Source organism: Pipistrellus hanaki, assembly GCF_964339955.1.
Source record: "Pipistrellus hanaki genome assembly, chromosome: 2".
Lineage (NCBI taxonomy): Eukaryota > Metazoa > Chordata > Mammalia > Chiroptera > Vespertilionidae > Pipistrellus > Pipistrellus hanaki.
The window spans coordinates 59,007,565-59,025,787 of record NC_140504.1 but is presented as its reverse complement, the minus strand read 5'-3'; the positions used below and the strand labels follow the sequence as shown (position 1 = coordinate 59,025,787).

The 18,223-nt window shown below is 40.6% G+C and overlaps 1 protein-coding gene across 3 annotated transcripts in view; it reads right to left on the bottom strand.

The window, feature by feature from the left end:
* Positions 1 to 9,229: 9,229 nt before the first annotated feature.
* Positions 9,230 to 18,223, bottom strand: part of LSAMP (limbic system associated membrane protein) — a 620,668-nt gene continuing 611,674 nt past the window's right edge. For all 3 annotated transcript variants that reach the window (XM_084873911.1, XM_084873909.1, XM_084873910.1), the window contains one exon: positions 9,230 to 17,136. In XM_084873911.1, coding sequence (XP_084730037.1) covers positions 17,039 to 17,136 — 98 coding nt within the window. In that variant the 3' untranslated portion in view covers positions 9,230 to 17,038. The remainder of the gene's footprint in view (positions 17,137 to 18,223) is intronic.

Genomic DNA, 18,223 nt, shown 5'->3' with positions numbered 1-18,223 from the left:
CCATTTATAAGTCTCAGTGGTTTACCCTCCAATTTGGAATAAGAACAAAAATCCATGTCCCTATAGTAACTGTCACCCTAGGATTGAAAAGCAAGGACATTTAGCAAAACCTTCCTAATGGACCAGTGAACTTGCTCTCTGTATTAGTCTGCTGAGACTGCTGTAACAAAATAACACAGACATGGTGGTTTAATCAACAGAAATTTACTTTCTCAAAGTTCTGGAGCCCGGAAGTTCAAGATTGTGCTGCCAGTAGGGCTGGTTTCTCCCAAGGCCTCTCCCCTGAGCTTGCAGATGGCCACCTTCTTGCTGTGTCCTCACATGGCCTTTTCTCTGTTTACATGCATCCCTCATATCTCCCCTTCTTATGAAGATACTAGGCGCCCAGTGCATGAATTCATGCACTTTGAAAGGAACTGTAGGCCATGAGGCTGCAGTGGGCATAGGGGCAGGTCTCGGCCCAACCTCTATGCCCCTGCCTGACCCCTCCTGTCACAGCCCCCAGTCCTTTCTCTGCTGCCAACCCCGCTCTTGCCACTGCCACCCCCACACTCTGATGGTGCTGCTCCACTCGCATCTGCTAATGGTGCGTAGTGATTGGGGCCTATTCCAACAGTGGGTGCAAGTGGGGCCTGCATTGTCAGTGGGTGTAAGCAGCAGCTGCTGCTCTGATTGCCCCTCAGGAGCAGGGAGAAGTGGAGAAGCCCTCAGGGGTGATTGGGGCTGGCAGCTGCCACTCATACCTGCTGGTAGTGCTGAGCGATCGGGACTGCACTGGGTGCCAGCAGTGGGTGCGAGTAGTGGCTCCAGCACCAGCTACAGGTATAAGCAGGGCCAGTACTGGCAGTGGTGCAAGAGGTGGTTACTGGCCCTGATCACCTCTCAGGAGCAGGGGGGAGATGGAGAAGCCCTAGGGGCAATACAAGCTGGCAGTCACCACTTGCACCCACTGATGGCACCAAGCGATTGGAGCCGGCTCAAAGCACTGGCAGTGGGTGTCAGAGCGGCAACTCTGTGGTTGGCAGTGGGTGCAGGCAGGACCAGTGCCAGCATCAAATGAAAGTGCTGGGTAGGACTGCAAAGAATTTTCAATAACCACCAGAGGCTCACCCCAATGACAGCAACAAGCACCCTGCCTTGGTCTGATGTCCCCACTCACCTGTTCCACCATCCCACCATGGCCGATGCCCACCATGTTCCATGCTCTGCCACCTGCTGCCGATGCCGCTATGGTGCTGTGGTCTGTGCATGTCCTCTGGTGGTCAGCGCATGTCATAGAATCGGTTGTATGTTTGTTTGGTTGTTTGGTTGTTCCACTGGTCTGTCTATTTGCATATTAGGATTTTATATATACAGATGAGTACTATTGGATTAGGTCCCCAACCTTATGACTTTATTTAACCTAAATTACTTCTCTAAAGTCCTTATTTACAAACAGGGACTTTCTAAGGCACATGGGGGAGTTCAAGCTTCAACTATGATTCTGAGGGGGCACAATTTAGTCCATAACCCTCTTCAAGCATATTCACGTGGACTACTGAAACAGGCAACTGGGAGTCCTCTTCCAGATTCCATAGGGAGAGAGTCTGCAATGGAGGCCATACACTGTTAGACCCAGAAGGCCTAGAGGTTCGGTGCCGGGGTACCACTATCTAGCTGGCTGTATGGCCTTGAGCCAAACGGTTAATTTTCTGGGGCTCAGTTTCTATATCCACGAAGCACACACTGATAGTGTTTTGCCACTTTTTATTACTGCATTTACTATTACTATTTGGTGCCCTTGGGTAACTATGTAAAGTGGTTCTGTGAAATGATATATGCTGCTTCCATAGATAGAACAGTAAACCCTCCATTTCTCAGACCTCAATTTAACGGACTTCAGATTTAACAGATTTAATGTCCTGTCCACATGTCATATGTGAAAACTAATAAATTAAAAAAATGCTTTCAACCAAGATTTGCTTAAAGTTAAATTAACAGGTTATTTTTTTTCTCATTAGTAATTCACTATTTTTTGACAAATTTTAGCAAATAGGCCATATGTTGCAAAAATGCTAGTAATTTTGCAGACATAAATAAATATTACATATCTACAACTCTAGTCTGCCTGTTTAAATCCAAGAGTCACTGCTTATAGACAAGTTCGATGAATGGTTAGCACGTGATCACACTGCATTGCCTGGTAATTATTTCTGTTGACCTGTGGCCTGACTTTCTGCAGCAGTCTTAACACTTGCCAGTTGATGTTCCCACATACGATAAACCACGCCCCAGCTGTGTGCATTTGTTTCCTGGCGGTGACTGGTGAATGAATACATTTACTAGGCCCATTCAGTATTAATTTAAAGTTACAGTAATACATTCAGGAGACTTTTCTGTGAAATTAAATTTTTCATACATACTTAATTTTAATTGCACAAATGTGCCTACTTAAGTCAAAATAAGTAAACTAATTTGTCAATTTTTTAACATATGCATTTGGAAAACCTACTTTATTATAGAGAGGGCTTTCAGCTTTAGCAAATACTCCCTCACCTGAATTGGTCCGTTATATCAAGGTTTTATTGAAATTTAAAAGGCACAGGAGGAATTGGGACACACTACATGGTAAAGGGCTCTGAAAAGCTGTCACTTTCATTTTTAAAGCTTAGTCACAGCCCCATCTTTCAGTGACCTCAGTTCCACCTGGGCCCAGCTGCATAGTAGTTTGGCCCAATGGCAGGACCTTGAAAGGGTCATTAAAATACCTTACTTGCATCATAAAAGGATTGATTTGTAAACAAGTCTGATAAATGTCTGTTTTTGCAGCCAGACTTAAACTCCTGAGGACTGAGGATGGGAGCTTGCCCTCAGGGAGAAGTGAATGATTAAGTCTGGTGCCTGGTCCACAGGACCTCTCCCCAGGAAGATTTGTGAATGAAGGAACCAAATGAATGAGCCCATAGCATATAGCACAGTAATTGGCATCTGTGTGTTCACACCTCTCAGGTTTTTCCCACTACTCAGGCTGAGCAAATTGTTCAGTCTTGAAAAGTAGCCTGTCATTGGCAGCTGCCACGCCCTTCTGCATGAGCCTCCCTTTTAGGCTGAATTTTGCACCTTGTCATCTAATGGTAGTTTTTTATGGCCAAATTGCCAAGTTACTGATATCATTAGCTCTCCTTCTTTTTTATCACATCACACATGTCAATCTGGACTTAGTTCCATTGTTATTTATGTGATCATATTTTAGGGTGTATTTATTTCAAAAGGGCTAATGTATTTTGCAAGTGTGATATATAACAGGCAGTTTTAAGTGGGACTAAATGCAGCAATTAATGCTAATGAGTCTGCCCTTAGCATGTCATATTCTCGGTGATATAATCCTGCTTCAGTGTATGTGGAGCCTCAGTTTGTTCAACAGATGCCGACTTTAATGGCCACATTCTTTTCCCATGGATAAGTTTGCTTTAGTTAAATGTACCGTTAAAAATAACCATTTAACATGTTAATGAAACAGTGACTGTGTCCACCAGGAATCTTTGTTTTAATCTCTGCTGTACTACTTCTTATTTTCAAAAGGACTTGGGGAAGGTGAGGAGCCTATTGCCTATTAAGGGTTCTTTAAAGAGGAAAAATAAAGTTCAGTTTTTTCCAGTTATAATCTGGTGTGTATAGGCAAGAGTCAGAAAGAGGGACTTACTGGGAAAGCCAATGTGACTTCTGTTCATAGTGGATTGCAGGCCTGTGTTAACACTGACTGTACTTTGAAAGTCTCACTCTCCTGTATTTTCATCTCTTGTTCCTTCTCAATATTTTTTTCCTTTTTAAAATATTTTTTTATTGTTGAAATTATTACATATGCCCTCCCTTCCCCCATTGGCCCCCTTCAGCCTGCCCCCAGTCCCTACCACCCACCCCTTGGCCCCAGGCCTTCAGCATCCTATTGTCTGTGTCCATGGGTTATGTATATATGCATACAAGCAAGGTCTTTGGTTGATTGCCTCCCACCTACCTACCCTCCCCTGCCTTCCCTCTGAGATTCCACACACTGTTTCATGCTTCCATGTCTCTGAATCCACTTCATTCATCAGTTTATTTTGTTACTTAGAAGATTCCACATATGAGTGTGATCATGTGATACTTGCCTTTCTCTGATGGATTCCTTTCACTTAGCTTGATACTCTCCAAGTCCTCCATGCTGTCTCAAAAAGTAAGAGATTCTTCTTTTTTACTGCTGCATAGCATTCCATGGTATAAATGTACCATGGATTTTTTATCCACTTATCTACTGATGGGCACTTGGGCTGTTTCCAGATCTTAGTTATTGTAAATTGTGCTGCTGTGAACATAGGGGTGCATACTTCTTTCTGATTGGTGCTTTGGGTTTTTTTAGGATATATTCCTAGAAATGAGATCACTTGGTCAAATTGCAGTTCCATATTTAATTTTTTGAGGAAACTTCAGACTGTTTTCCATAATGACTGAACCAGTCTGCATTCCCACCAGCAGTGTACTAGGGTTCCCTTTTCTCCACATCCTCTCCAGCACTTGTCATTTGTTGATTTGTTGATGGTAGGTAGCTATTCTGACAGGTTTCTTCTCAATATTTCTTTAGAATGTGAGCAGAATTGGGTAATTGGGGTCCTTCCAGAATAACAAGAAGCCTACTTTGGTAGGGATCATTAATTTATGGCTGACAAAACCTAGGTTCCAGGAGTGAACAAGTGGTCAATTCCAAGAAACTGAACAAGTCACTGCATCTTCGCTGGAGACCTCAGTGTCTGCCACTTCATAAGATGCGTCCAGCTAGTGTGACCCTTTCCTTTGAGAAGTCCAGTCTGATACCAACAGTGGCCTTATTTCTGTCTATAAGCTCTAGGAAGTTTAAAGGTAGTTCAGAGTATAAAAGAAATAAGGCTAATGTAGATGAACTAGTTTGTCAGATTTACCCATGGGAAAGCAGGAATTAAGCTTGTTTTCAGCATCAGGTGTTAAGGTCATGGGAATTCATTTGGTTAAATGTCTTGTTAAAACCTCAATTCCTATAGTCTAAGTGGGTCACACTTTCTTATCTTATATGGTTCTATAGTCAGATTTTCTTCATGACTAGCTTACTTTTAACAGACATAAGTCCTACTTCAAAATATGTCCATTATTAGAGTGTCTGGTGGCCTTATCTTTTAGCATTAGACATTCCCTAAGATCCTGCAGGCACATCTGTTTCCAAGAATCCCCTTACCTGTGCAAAGCTTCACATATTGAAGCCTATCATTCAATCACTTGTGGAGGAATAAGATATTTACATTTAGCGAATTAAAAGAACCACAATTTGGGGCACGTACCTGGGTAGCAATAAAAAAAATTCAACCAATGACAATTTGTTGAATACCGTTGTAAATACACAAAACATTGTTTATTCTTGTATTAGTATTTATTATTGTACCATTTTTCACACGAAACAACTGTAAGCCTACTTTTGCACTACCCTGTATTTACTATATGTTGAGCATTAATCTAAACACTGAGGTGTATAAGACAGATAAAAATCCCTACACTCATAGAGTTCAGGACCATTGTATGTATGTGCTTGTGTGCATGCCCATACAGATAAAAAAAATATGTAATTAAAGTACAGAATATTTAAGAGGAGGTTAAAGCCTGTGGTAGTTTCATTCTGTGATCAATGTGCTAAGCTGGAACCATGTCTCCCAGAGTCTCTTTCCTTGTATGGTTCCTGGTTAACATTTGCGAAAAATGGAATTTACACAAGGTTGGGAAATTGGAAGTGAAGCAGCAGTCATACTGTCTGAGAATTATCATGGTTAGATGCCATGAGAGAGACAGACAATTGTGCTTGCTTTTCTCTCACCTTGATCTGTGTCCAGCTGTTCTGACCAACATCTGCTCTGTTGACCAATCTAAAGCAGCCTCAAGTTGACCAACAGAGCAGAGGCAAGAGCCTTCCATTAACTTCTCCACCGGCTCTCCCATGTCACTCTGCTCCAACTGGATGCACCTCGAGCCCCATATTCTCCAATAAATTCCTATTTGTCCATCTGAGACAATAGTGCTAAAGCAGGGCTGATCTTCCAGTTCCCTTTGCAGATCCTTACTTCCCAAGCTTCTCACACAATTGTCTTATTTCCATAATACACCATATTTCATATTTTAAAAAAAATATGGTTAGAATTTTTTCACTAGCAGATGGAGTTTGTAAAACAAAGGATCAACAGATACAGAGGGCAAGCTCTGGATCTTTCCATATTGCATCACTAGTCACCCCCTAAGACAGGGTCTCCAGATTTTAGACTGCCAGGTGAGTGAGGGTGGGGTAGAGAGTAGGGTAGAGAAATGTCTATATCTCAGGACAGCCCATTTGTATTTAATGGGTAAGATTCATTCCTCCTCTTGACTCATTTTTTTTCTGGGAAGGGATACATAACTCTTCAGGCCTGGCTAAATCTGTTTAGGGTAATGTAGCTGTTCTGGGCTGGAGAAGAGCTACGTTGGGAGAGGTTGGCCAAACCTGGGAAACATGTTTATGAAGATCACAAAGATGAAAAACCTGGCTCTTTCCATTAGAAGTTAGAATTACAGATTCATCTTATTCCCAGCTCCCATATGCTGTGTTTGGACATATTTTTAAATAGATGGACATAAGAAAAAAAAGTATATTAGGAGGAATTTCTTCTGAGGCACCAACGATGATGAAGCTTCAATGTGGTATCAACTTTCAAACCCTGAAGCTTCTGTGGCTTAAAGAAAATAAAATCTTAAGCCAGCTGGGGACAATGCTATTAGAGGCTCCAGGTGATTTTTTTTTATAAGACTGGCAACAAGGGATCTTATATAATGAAAGACTAATAGTTAAATGGTCGTCACACCCTCACATGTAACGACAGATCAACAGGAGGCTGCAAGTATAGCAAGCGCTCATGGGTGGGTGGGGTTATGTGCACAGTGAGGTGTGTGGGGGTGGGTGAAGTTGCATGCATGACCAGTCACCAGGAGATGCATGGAGCACCCCTTGGTCTCTCCCCACCCCTGGCTCCCATGGCCAGTGATGGCAGCTCCCTCTCTGCTCCTGTGGACAGTGGCTTGCTCCCGAGAAAGTGGCGGGTGGCCTACTGCTCATGATTTCACATGCTGGGCCACTAGTATATAATAAAGACTTTGGCTAACCTTTGTCCCTGGGAGGTAACCTCTAGATCCTTGAAAATTTCCAGTATAGCCATTCCTCCACTTATGATAGTTCAACTTAAGATTTGGAGAAAGCGATATGCATTCAGTAGAGACCGGTATTCTACAGTGCACTCTATTGCCAGCATTTTTCAGATATTATGCTTTGTGTTTTTGCATCGCATTCTGTCTTATAAAACACCCATCTGTGTCTCCTGCTTTTGGTGAGAAGAGAAAAGCAATTATTCTTGAGATGAAACTCAAGATTAATCACCCAACTGTAGGCCAATGTAAGTGTTCTGACATATTTACCGTAGGCTAGGCTAAGCTGTGATGTTCAGTAGGTTAGCTATATTAAAATGCATTTTTGACTCATGATACTTTCAATTTCTGATGGAATGGGTTTATCCAGTGGTAACCCCATCATAAGTGGAGGAGCATCCGTAGTAGGAGTTTCTTTGTTATTCATGTTGGTTCCCCTTGGGCCACACCTGATAGTAGATTCTAATGAGATGACTGGTGGTGGGCCCATAGATACTTATATATTAAGGAGATAACTCAGTATGAGACTGGCCATGTCAGAAAGACCAGCCACTTGGTCAAAGTAGTGGAGCTTTGAGTCATGTGATAGTGATACAAGCTTGAACTCTTGGCATGGGAGGGAAACTGAAGATTGAGTTCAACTGTGAAACCAATGATTCAATCAATCATGCCTAAGTATTGAAACTCCAATATAAACTCCAGGTGTCAAAGCCTGGGAGACATTCTGTGTTCTGTCACACATCAGTTTGTTGAGAGCACAATGTGTCCGAATTTTCCCCAGGAAGAAGGCAGTGGAAACTTCACATTGGGGATTCTCAGATTTAGCTACTATGTGCCTCTCCCTGTGGCTGGTTCTAATCTGCATTCTTTTGCTATTGTAAAATTTTAATCATACTGGTAAGTACAAGTGGAAGAGAGAGAGAGAGAGAGAGAGAGAGAGAGAGAGAGAGAGAGAGAGAGAGAGAGAGAATAGGTGTGAGAGAGACACATCAATTGGTTGCCTCTAACATTTGCTCCAACCAAGGTTGGGGTTGAACCTACAACCCAGGCAGTGCCCTTGATCTGGAATTGAACCTGAGGCAGTTCATTGCTCAGGCTGATGCTCTAACCACTGAGACCACCAGCCAGGGTGAGCACTGGGTCTTTATCCTTGAATTGGCAAACTCATTGAAGAAGAGCATTTTCAGAATTCTATATAAAATTCAAATTTGAGGAGATTGGTTCTCAATGCTGTCTCTTTAAATCAGAGGAGACCAGGAGTTTTGCTTCTGAGACACTGTTGATTACTGGGGCTGGTCATGAGTGCTCACTTCCCCATCCTCTCCCTTTCTGACCCAGTTTGGCTTCTAATATTCAAACTAGACCCTCTCAATCACTTCTGATGCACGATTGGTCAACCTGACCTCTTTGGATTGTGGATTGCTTATTTCTCATCTTCTCTTGTGATTCTGTCTAGTGATTCACTCAGTGCTACAGGGGTTCTATGCAGAGTCTGGAAACATTTTGTGAAGAAAGTAATAGCTCTCAGCAAGAATAGAAAACAAACTTTTTTTTTGTAAGTAGGAAAAAAACACACAGGTGGCTTAGGAAGCTAGTACTATCAGGTAGGATCATATGAAAAACTATCCCTTAAAGATAACCCTCAGTGGAGACTTAAAGAAAGAGTATGCCCCCTAATGTTTTTTTGGTATGTCTTAAATTCTAAAATTCAAGAACTTCTTTATTCTTTATCTGTGGCCTCCTGATGGTAATTTGTTCTTATTTCTTATGATCTTTTTAGGGAGAAAAAGAAAAACTTTCATATAGTCTCTTTACTTCAATGAAGACAATTGTTACAAATACTACATTCCCTTCTGTGATAGAAAAGGAACATTGATAGAGAGTCTTTGAGTGATTCTTCAGTATTCCGGCTACCCTTTGCTCACATTATTTTCATTATTCTCAGCTCCATTCCCAGTCTTATTCATGAAAATTTCTAAGAAGTAGTGCAGTAAACCACAGATCACTGACTCAGGCCAATGAAGACACATCTCCTTTTCATGTTTATTTCATTTTGTTTTAAGATCACAGAAGAGCAGAGCATTCATACGTGTAAAGTAACAGAAGAGAGGAACAGAATTTAAATACATTGAAAAAGAAAAGAGAAAAGCTTTTTTTAATTTTAATTTTTTGTTTACACACACTGCGCTTGCTTTTTATGTTCCTTCACAGAGCTAGTAGAGGGGAAACCCACCCAATAAACAAAAATTAAAAACCTTGAACAACCAAAAAAAAAAAATACCAAAAAAACCCAAAAACACAACAAACAACAACAAAAAAATGGCCATGTGTTTATATCAAGGAAAGATCTGTTTATGTCTACAGGGCTGAAAAAAAGGAATATATTTATATATTTATATATATTTATATGTATATAACACTGTTAATAAGGAGAATTCTAACCGAGAGCAGGATCTATACACCATTCAGTACAGCAGTGAGGAGGAAGGGTTGAAGCACTAGGGGTGGCGGGAGGGAGTTGGAGGTTTTCTCCCATGCTTCTCTCCCCCTGTAATTTCCTGCCTTCCACCTTCCCCCACTCCCAGTAAATACTTGGGTTGCAGAGCTTGGCCACCAGGACAAACCATTGATAATCTCTGGTGAAGAGCGAAGACTTGGGGAAGTGGGTTCCAAGAGGCCCAGGTAGCTTACAATTACTTCCACGTGCCAGGAAGCTAGCAGTTTCAGGTGTTTTCGTTTGCAAGAAGCAGATTTGAACTCTGTGCCTGGCTTTACAAAGAGAGGGCTTGTGCAGAGAAGAATGCAGCTGCAGGAGCAAATCCAGGAGCACCACTCAGAGAGAGAGGCACCTCTGAAATACCCATGGCCATGGGGAGCTGTCCTGAGGGCAGGCCATTCCCCCACTCAAGGAGAGCTCTGGAAGTACCTAAGTAATTGTGTTTCCTTAGCTACATAAAGTGATATTAATGCTGGGAAGTTCTGTGTAATCCCTGTTCTTCAGTGTACAGGAGACTGATTCTTTCTGTTCTCTTAGGCAATGCATAGAAAGCTTCCATTGGACAGATGCTGAATTGAGCCTCTGGGATAGTGTGGAGCTATACTTTGATGGGTCAAGACAAGTGGGTGTGTGCTCAATCCATCCAGAACATGGCACAAGAAAGTAATTCTTCACTCACCACCAAAGAAACCATCCTTTCTGTTTACCCTTTTCTCAGAGAACTTTACTTCACTTTTGGTGTTTGGCCCTTATGACAACTCTCAAACATTCAGCTCTGTAACCTCCTAAAAAGTGTTTATTTTTAACTTTTCTTTAGATGGTATCAACTTGCACTTTCTGAAAATGAGGTTTGTTTTCTTTCCATCTACTTGCATGACCTCATAGCCTATAATTCAAGTGTAGGGAAACTTATGCCATACGAAATTCCTTCCCAAACAAAATATATTATCTTGCCCATTTCTCACAAAACTGTCTTTTGGACCACATGCTTCCTGTCATCAGCACAAGCAAAGTGTTTTCAAGGACATACATTGACCACAGGGAGGCACTTGGCCCAGGACGAGAGAAAACTGATGTTTCCTTCCCTATGCACAATTTCCTCACTTGTGACATGCATAATACACAATCTGGTTGTTTTCCTTCCTATGAAAGGTTATTACAATATAATTCAACAGTTAGATTTTATGATAAATAAGGAAACATCTCTAGCTATTTCAGTGCCTTCAGTTTAGACTGAATATGTCTCTTTTCAACATTGCTAAGAAGTTTTGATCAGAAGAGAATTACAGAACCAGGCCAGGGATCCTATCTACATTCTAGGAAGATTTGACTTTAGAAGTGGAGCTGTTGGAATGATGGTTCTGAGAAGAGAAGATAGTCTAGAGATCAAACTAGAGATGACAAGTAGCTGCTTGGAATGATTCGCGGGGCACAGCACTACAAAAGCATTACATTCTTATTCAGAATCAGAGAGCTTAGAGTTGACAGAGGTTCTAGAGATGTCATGAAAATCCCTTACTTTCAGGAAGAGAAAAACCAAGAGTCAGGAAGGTTAAATGACTTGCTTAGGGTCACATAGCTTGTTTGTGGCCAGATCCAGGGCTTGAACCCAATTCTCCTGACTTCCATCCCAGTACATTTTCCACCTCACTTTAGAGTTGCCATGTATCTTGAGTCAAGGAGTATATTTTAAACATGTTATTAATTTGACCTAAATTTCTTTTTATAACAGTCCTTTCAGAAAACTCATGTGGTCCTTGAAGTAATCTCTTCTATGACTCTTTATGTATTAGTTTTTTTAGAGTTTAGAAAAAGTCTATATGTCTGTTAAACATATCAGACATTTAAAAAACTCTAAGAGAATGTGTCTAAGAGAGATATGCCCAATTAAAAATGATTTGGTCCTCATTTTCAATATTCAGAATAGATATGTAGAAATATAGGTCTACTGGATTAAGTAAAATTAGTTATTTCCTAGCATGATTTAGAAAGATTTCTCAAAGGTCTAACCTATTTCTTATATTCCACAATTTCTTAGGATTAAGATGACAAAGAAGCTTTCCAAATGTCTTTGATGGATGGAAAATGAAAACAGAGTAATATTTTCTTCATCAAGGAGAGGTGACTTCCTTGGAGCTATTTCAATAAGATGTCTTAGATGATAAGTAAGAAGTATCAAGAAAACATTTGGGAGTTGACGCATCAGACACATATGAGCTCTTAAAACTTCTTCCTCCTTACCTCGTCATTTCCTTTGCTTTGGAGTCAGGTGAGAAAACTGTGGAAACAGTTGGAAGAAATTCCACTTTGGTCCTGAAGGAACAAAGAGGTGGCTTCCTGTGACATTAGCAGGATATGAACCCTTAACAGTTCCTGTGGGTCTGCTTCCTTTGCTGGGGCAACCTCGAGTGTGGGCCATTAGTCATACTCCTTCCCATTCTGACTTGTGAAATGCTTTGGTTTTAATTTATTTATATCTTTTTATTTTCTTTAAGATTCATAGGTTTAACTGAACTTGAGCCCTGCCTGAAAACTGAAGTTTACATAGTTTTTATTATGTACATAAACTAGTGATTTACATTGATTTACACATGATTGGTGCCTAATTTATTAATCAGCACACAGTATGTAAATATGCTGAAAGGAAATCAAGATTTTAAAATAAGTTTTCCATAATATTCATAAACATTTGCACTGGTGTAGTATCAAATCTAAACCTAATGTTGACACCAGCTTCCATGCCAGGGGGAAAGTGATGGGCATTGCTGAGTGAAAAATTCTTTCTTGAATTTCAGTCCGCCACATTTGACAGCAGGGCTACATACAAATGAGAATGGTTTGCCTCTATTTCACTAGTATGCACACATAAATGTAAACTTCATTTTGCATTTTAGGGAGACATATACAGATATTATGCCAACCATGGTGGAGAATTTATATCACTGGGGCAAAAGCAGTCTTTGGAGGATAAATATTTTGAATACTTAAGAAAGAGGAGGCTTTCTAAACTGATTTGCATTTCTTAATTCAGGCTCTTATCTCACTATTTTATGATATATTTAACATTTGCCCCAAAATAATAGTAGATTTTATGGGTCAGATAATTGCATTATACTTTTATTTTTAGAAAAATGATAGTTAATGAGAACCCAGACTATATCTAAGCCAAAATTTTATGAAGAGAATAATAAGGTCATGGTTAATCCCATGAAACATGGTTTGTGAGCAAATTGCTTTGAAACAAATTGAAAAAAAAAAATGGGGCTCCATGTTTTTCTAAATGAATCATAGCTCTTTTTTTTTAAAAACCAAATTCAGTATTTTTCTTCCTTTTAAGTTTAAACCATTATTCTAGAGTCTTCTAATACACATACAATTGTAAATATAGTATCTGTAAAGATAAGATTAAAAGCAATACATACACACATATATTATTTTTCCACAAACAATTCAAGGCCTGAAAAAAACAAAATAGAAATTCTGGGAGACAAGCCAATAGAAACAGTCAAACCACAACCAATCTGGGGATGGAAACTGTGACTCTGGAGTTGCTTATAAGCTAACAACTCAGTAGGTGATAACTCAGATGCAATTTCATGCTGAGGAGTTTAGTTTTTGTGTGCAAAGGAGGTAAATCCATTTTTGGAGGAGAAACACATTTTTGTTTCTGTCCTCCAAGAACATGAAAATCACGAGTACTTTTACAAGGTCTCTATGAATAGCCCCAGTTGTCTGAATATGTAGTTTTTAAAAATGCCCATGACAAGGGTGAAGTCTGGCTGACTTAGAAGAGAAGGCAAAGGTCAATGGGACGATTCTTTCCAACAGAAAACTTGATGACTTTCCCATCAGCTTCAGTTCTTTAAAGGTAGAGGGATATTATATGTCAAAACAAGTAAGACAAAAACCTTCTGATGAACAATTGTCCAGAGGATGCATTTCTGCAGTTGTAAAACCTAGGATTAGTTCTCATTCTTCAGGATGTGCCCTGGGTCAAGGGTATTTCTGCTTTTTTAACAGGAAATCAAATTTAATGATTTTGTTTTTATGAAGGTGTGGTTCATTTTGCATACAAAGAACATCAAACCTATTAGCCATTCAGATTAATTGATGCATTTCACTCCTCTCAGAGTATTGATACTAACAAATTGCTTATTTTTTGGTTTAGGGTTTAAGCTTTGATTACCAATGGACTGGATTCTTGAGTGGATTTTATAGCAATATGATAAGCTGATGAACTAAATTTCAAAAGTCCTATGTTCAAACTCAATTTTTTGGTGACAGTCTGCTGGCTTCTTCCTTATTTTTTTTATTTTTTTTATTTTTATTTTTCTCCAATCTGTATTCTGCATTCTTCACACCTATAAGATTTCTGGGGTCACTGTTTGCTATGAAACAGGAGCCAGAATGAAATTTTTAAATCCCTAGCTCTTGCCAGAAATATATGCAAACACCACAATATCCAGTATATGTTTAATTTGTGTTTAATATAAGGTTCATATTAAAACTCAGGAACAAATGGTGCTGACATGGCAAAGACATTCCTTTCAATGGAATATCTCCTTCCATAAAACCAAGACCTTGTCTTTATGATAGGGTAGGGACAAAAAGAAATCTAGGTGTATGATTAAAATCTGTGACATGCCACTGAGATCTGTTCCTGAAACTGACACTAAACTGAATTAAGTCCTGTTACTTTTCTCTTCTTACATATCTTTAAATTAGCATGTACTTCTGTGAAGCTTCCACTTAAGGATATGGCTGGCTCTTCAAAAATATGGGGAACATTCATCATGGATGGTAAACGTTTAATCTTGTACTAAGAAGACCAAAATGTAGAGAAAGTTCTGATTGTCAGTAAGTTGATGCTACATAGGAACATGGCAACCTCCCCTGTATTTTAGTAGTTACTATCCTATAGCAGGATTTGCCACAAACACTCTCACAGATCCCTAAGCCCATTTTGTTCTTCAATTTTATGTCTTAACTGCAAAATCATAAAAGAAGGTTGGTGATAAACTTCTAAAATAAAATAAAATCTCTCAGAAGAGATGAAAAATACTGCTTATCAAGGCAATTGTTATGATCATAGACTCATCACAAAAAGCCTTCAATTAATAAAAGCTATCGAGAGGAATTTCCCTTCCTTCCTTCCTTCCTTCCTTCCTTCCTTCCTTCCTTCCTTCCTTCCTTCCTTCTTTCCTTCCTTCCTTTCTTCCTCTCTTCCTTTGTTGATTTGCAGTTCTAAAGTTTCCCGTTTTATATCACATGACAGCTATTTTTCAGATTTCGAAACTTGGTGAGGTACTATATCTGGCTCTGCTAAAATATTGTCAATTATGACCTCAATAATAATCCTCTGTCCTTTTGTAAACTCAGTCACTTCTAATGTCACCTATAGGGTTGGTTTCCTGACAAAGCTACCTACACACATAGAGCCAGCTCTCTCCGCAAGGTCTTTCCTGAGAAAATCCTTCTGCTGTTGTGATGATGACAAGCTTTATGTTAGTCATACAACCTCTGTGTAAATTATTACAAGTTTCCCAGCTTTTTTGGTTAAGACACTCTCATTTCAGTGTTAATGGCAAGATGGTGCTTGTAGATGTGGACTTAAACAGCATATTCCCCACTGTATCTTTTTCAGGAAACTAGAAGCCAAAAGTGAGCAGGGAAATTAGAATGTAATTCCATTCCCAGTGGCCTGGCCAAGAATAAAGATGAACTACTATGACCAATGTTGTTGCAGACACCATCAGTGGAACAGGAGCGAGATAATGTGGGCAACCAAATAAAGTCTTAGCCTAGAAAACCAGGACAAAAGTCTGCAAAGGAGCACAGGAGTTGATTCCTTTTTGTTATGGTCAATGCATTGTATTGAGTTCCGTCAGCATCTCTACAATTTGAATAAGGATCTGAGCCCCTGCTCACTTTTCCTGCTTCACTCACTCTCACATATTCTGTCTGAACTAGGAAACAATCTCTGCTCAGGGGAATCTATGGGCAAATGCAGTGTTATCTGAAGATTAGGGAGGGAGCAAAACAGGCTTGCTTAGGATCTCCAGACGGCTCCTCCTCTTGCATTGGGAGTTAACACTGGGAGACCTTCCTGCATCTGGGGATTTCCTCAGCACCCTGCAGCAGAGCAGGACCCAGCCTGCAATAAGCCAGCAAACCTATGAATCCCTCAGATTCATGGAACAAGAGTAAAATCAGAAACCTTCTCTCCTAGGTCGCCTCATCCACATCACCGATTTTCTCTACTGTTTGCTCACCCCATCACTAATAGGCACTTTCATTGATAGTGATATTCTGAGTGACTCCTGACTGGGTTCTGATGATTGGACTAAGAGAAAGATGAGGTTCTGCCCTCAGGAGGGGCACAGCATGGTGTGAACACACACCAATGTCGTGTGACAGCCATGGATGGGGAAGGGCCCTGCTCCTGGCCTCCTTCCCCACCCTGCCCCCAGCAATGTGTCACAGCTGCGTCTCACAATTACAAATGCAGGACAGTATCTACAGCACAAAGTCTATGTACACATGGACCATTCCCTTGGCATGCTTGAGAGAGACACACACACACGCACACACATGTACACCCACGTGAGAGCGAGAGACGCGAGCACACACGCACAGCAGAGAAAATTAAAATGGCACTTCCTAGCATTTGCGGCATGACTAGTGCTCAGGATGGTGGGAGTGAAGAGAAGTGTGTGGGGGTGGAGATATAAAAGGGGGTATCTGGGATGAATTTGGGGAGCTAGAACACACTGGAGTGGGAGGAGATGTTCTTAAAAGTTGGTGATAGTGGAGGCAGAAAGCCAGAGAAAGGCTCAACACAGGACTCCGCTTGGATTCCACTGATAGTCTCAAATGTTATGAGTCAGCTCAAATGAAAACAGAGGAAAAAGTTGATGGCAATATACACACAAAGGCAAGACCTTGTTTCTTTTCCCCTCACGATGAAAAAAGATGAAGGAAGGATCAAGTGTGTGGGGGAGTTAATATCCATCTGGTACTTCTTCACTTGTCCTAGTTTTACACTTGGGTGTCCTTAGCATGATGGGTCTTCACACAGCATACATCTGCTTAGACATACACATATCCTAGTAGAATTTTCCCACCCCGAATCATACTCAAATGGTTATTGATGGACTTGAAGATTGTTTTAAATGTATTTTCTTCTTCCTTTTCTTACTACCCCCTTTATTTATAAACACACAAAGTTGTGAAATAAACAGTCTCCCCCCATCTCACTCTCTCTCTCTCTCTGTATCCTGTGTGACGCATATTTTTGTGTGGTTTTTTTTTTTAAACTTATTTTAAATTTTTTTTCTATTAACATTTGCTGAGAAGGCAGAGCAGAGATGCTGCCAGCAGCCACAGTGGTACGGCCAGACTGATGGATCCATTTATTCCTCTCACCGACCCAGGTCCTGCAGAGCAAAAGAGAGAAAGAGAGAATGGTTACATCTGGCCCACTGTGTGTTAGAGCTGACCGCTGCCCTGTGAGAAGTGAGGCAGGTCTGGTAGGCACCAATGCCTCCAAGTCAGTGAGCTTATGTACAGCTCAACAAGGCCTCACATTCCTTCCTTCATGCTTCTTCTTGAACTATAAGTATTCCAGGAATGATCATTGGTTCAAACACCTCTAGATACAAAATGCTTTCATCAGAGAAAGTCCTAAACGAGCTATCCCTGACATGTCTGAGGGCGTGGCAGGCCCCTCCTCACCCAGCCTCCTCTTGAATGCTCTGCTCAGCATGGCAGCCAAAGCGGACACTCATTAAGATTCCCAACCATTGGAGCGGGTCCTTCTGCAGCCAGACACGGGATCCTCCTCCAGCCGATTTATCACAGCATCTCCATCAATAAAACATGGAACCAATCTGTGACTCTCTTGTTTCTCATGGGGGAAGCAGTAATTATTTATTGGTTACAGGGAGGAGAGATTTTTCCAAGTAATATTTAATGACTGGTGACACTTTAGCTTCAAGGTGGAAAATAAGTCAACTCATTGTAGTATTTTAAGAGGCAGAAGGGGGTCGCCTGGTCCAAACTCTAACTTTGACAGTTTAAAATCAAAAATAAAGACAACAGCAACAATAACTGAAAATAACAAACACACACGACTTCGGGAGGTTAAGAGACAGGTCCAAACCAGAAATAAGACTAAGACTTGAAGTTGCCCAGAATTCAATCTGGAGTGGCAGTCTGTGTGCTGTCCACTGCCACCCTGTTTTTTTCCCAGGTAGACAGGATTTGGGTGTGTATGATTGGCTATAGATCCAAGAGGGAGGTTGGATTGGAAAGGAAAGTGGAGAAGCGATGGATGTGTTGACAGAAAGAGGAGAATTGGGGCAGAAAATGTTGCTCTGAAGAGCTTGTCTCCTATGCTTTGCTTGTCCACTCTCTCCTTTTGTATGGTTCTCCTGAAAAGATCCATTTTAAAAAAGAAAATAGTAGTATTTTTCACAAACAAGACTTTGGGATTGAAGACTGTATGTTTAGATGATGACACTC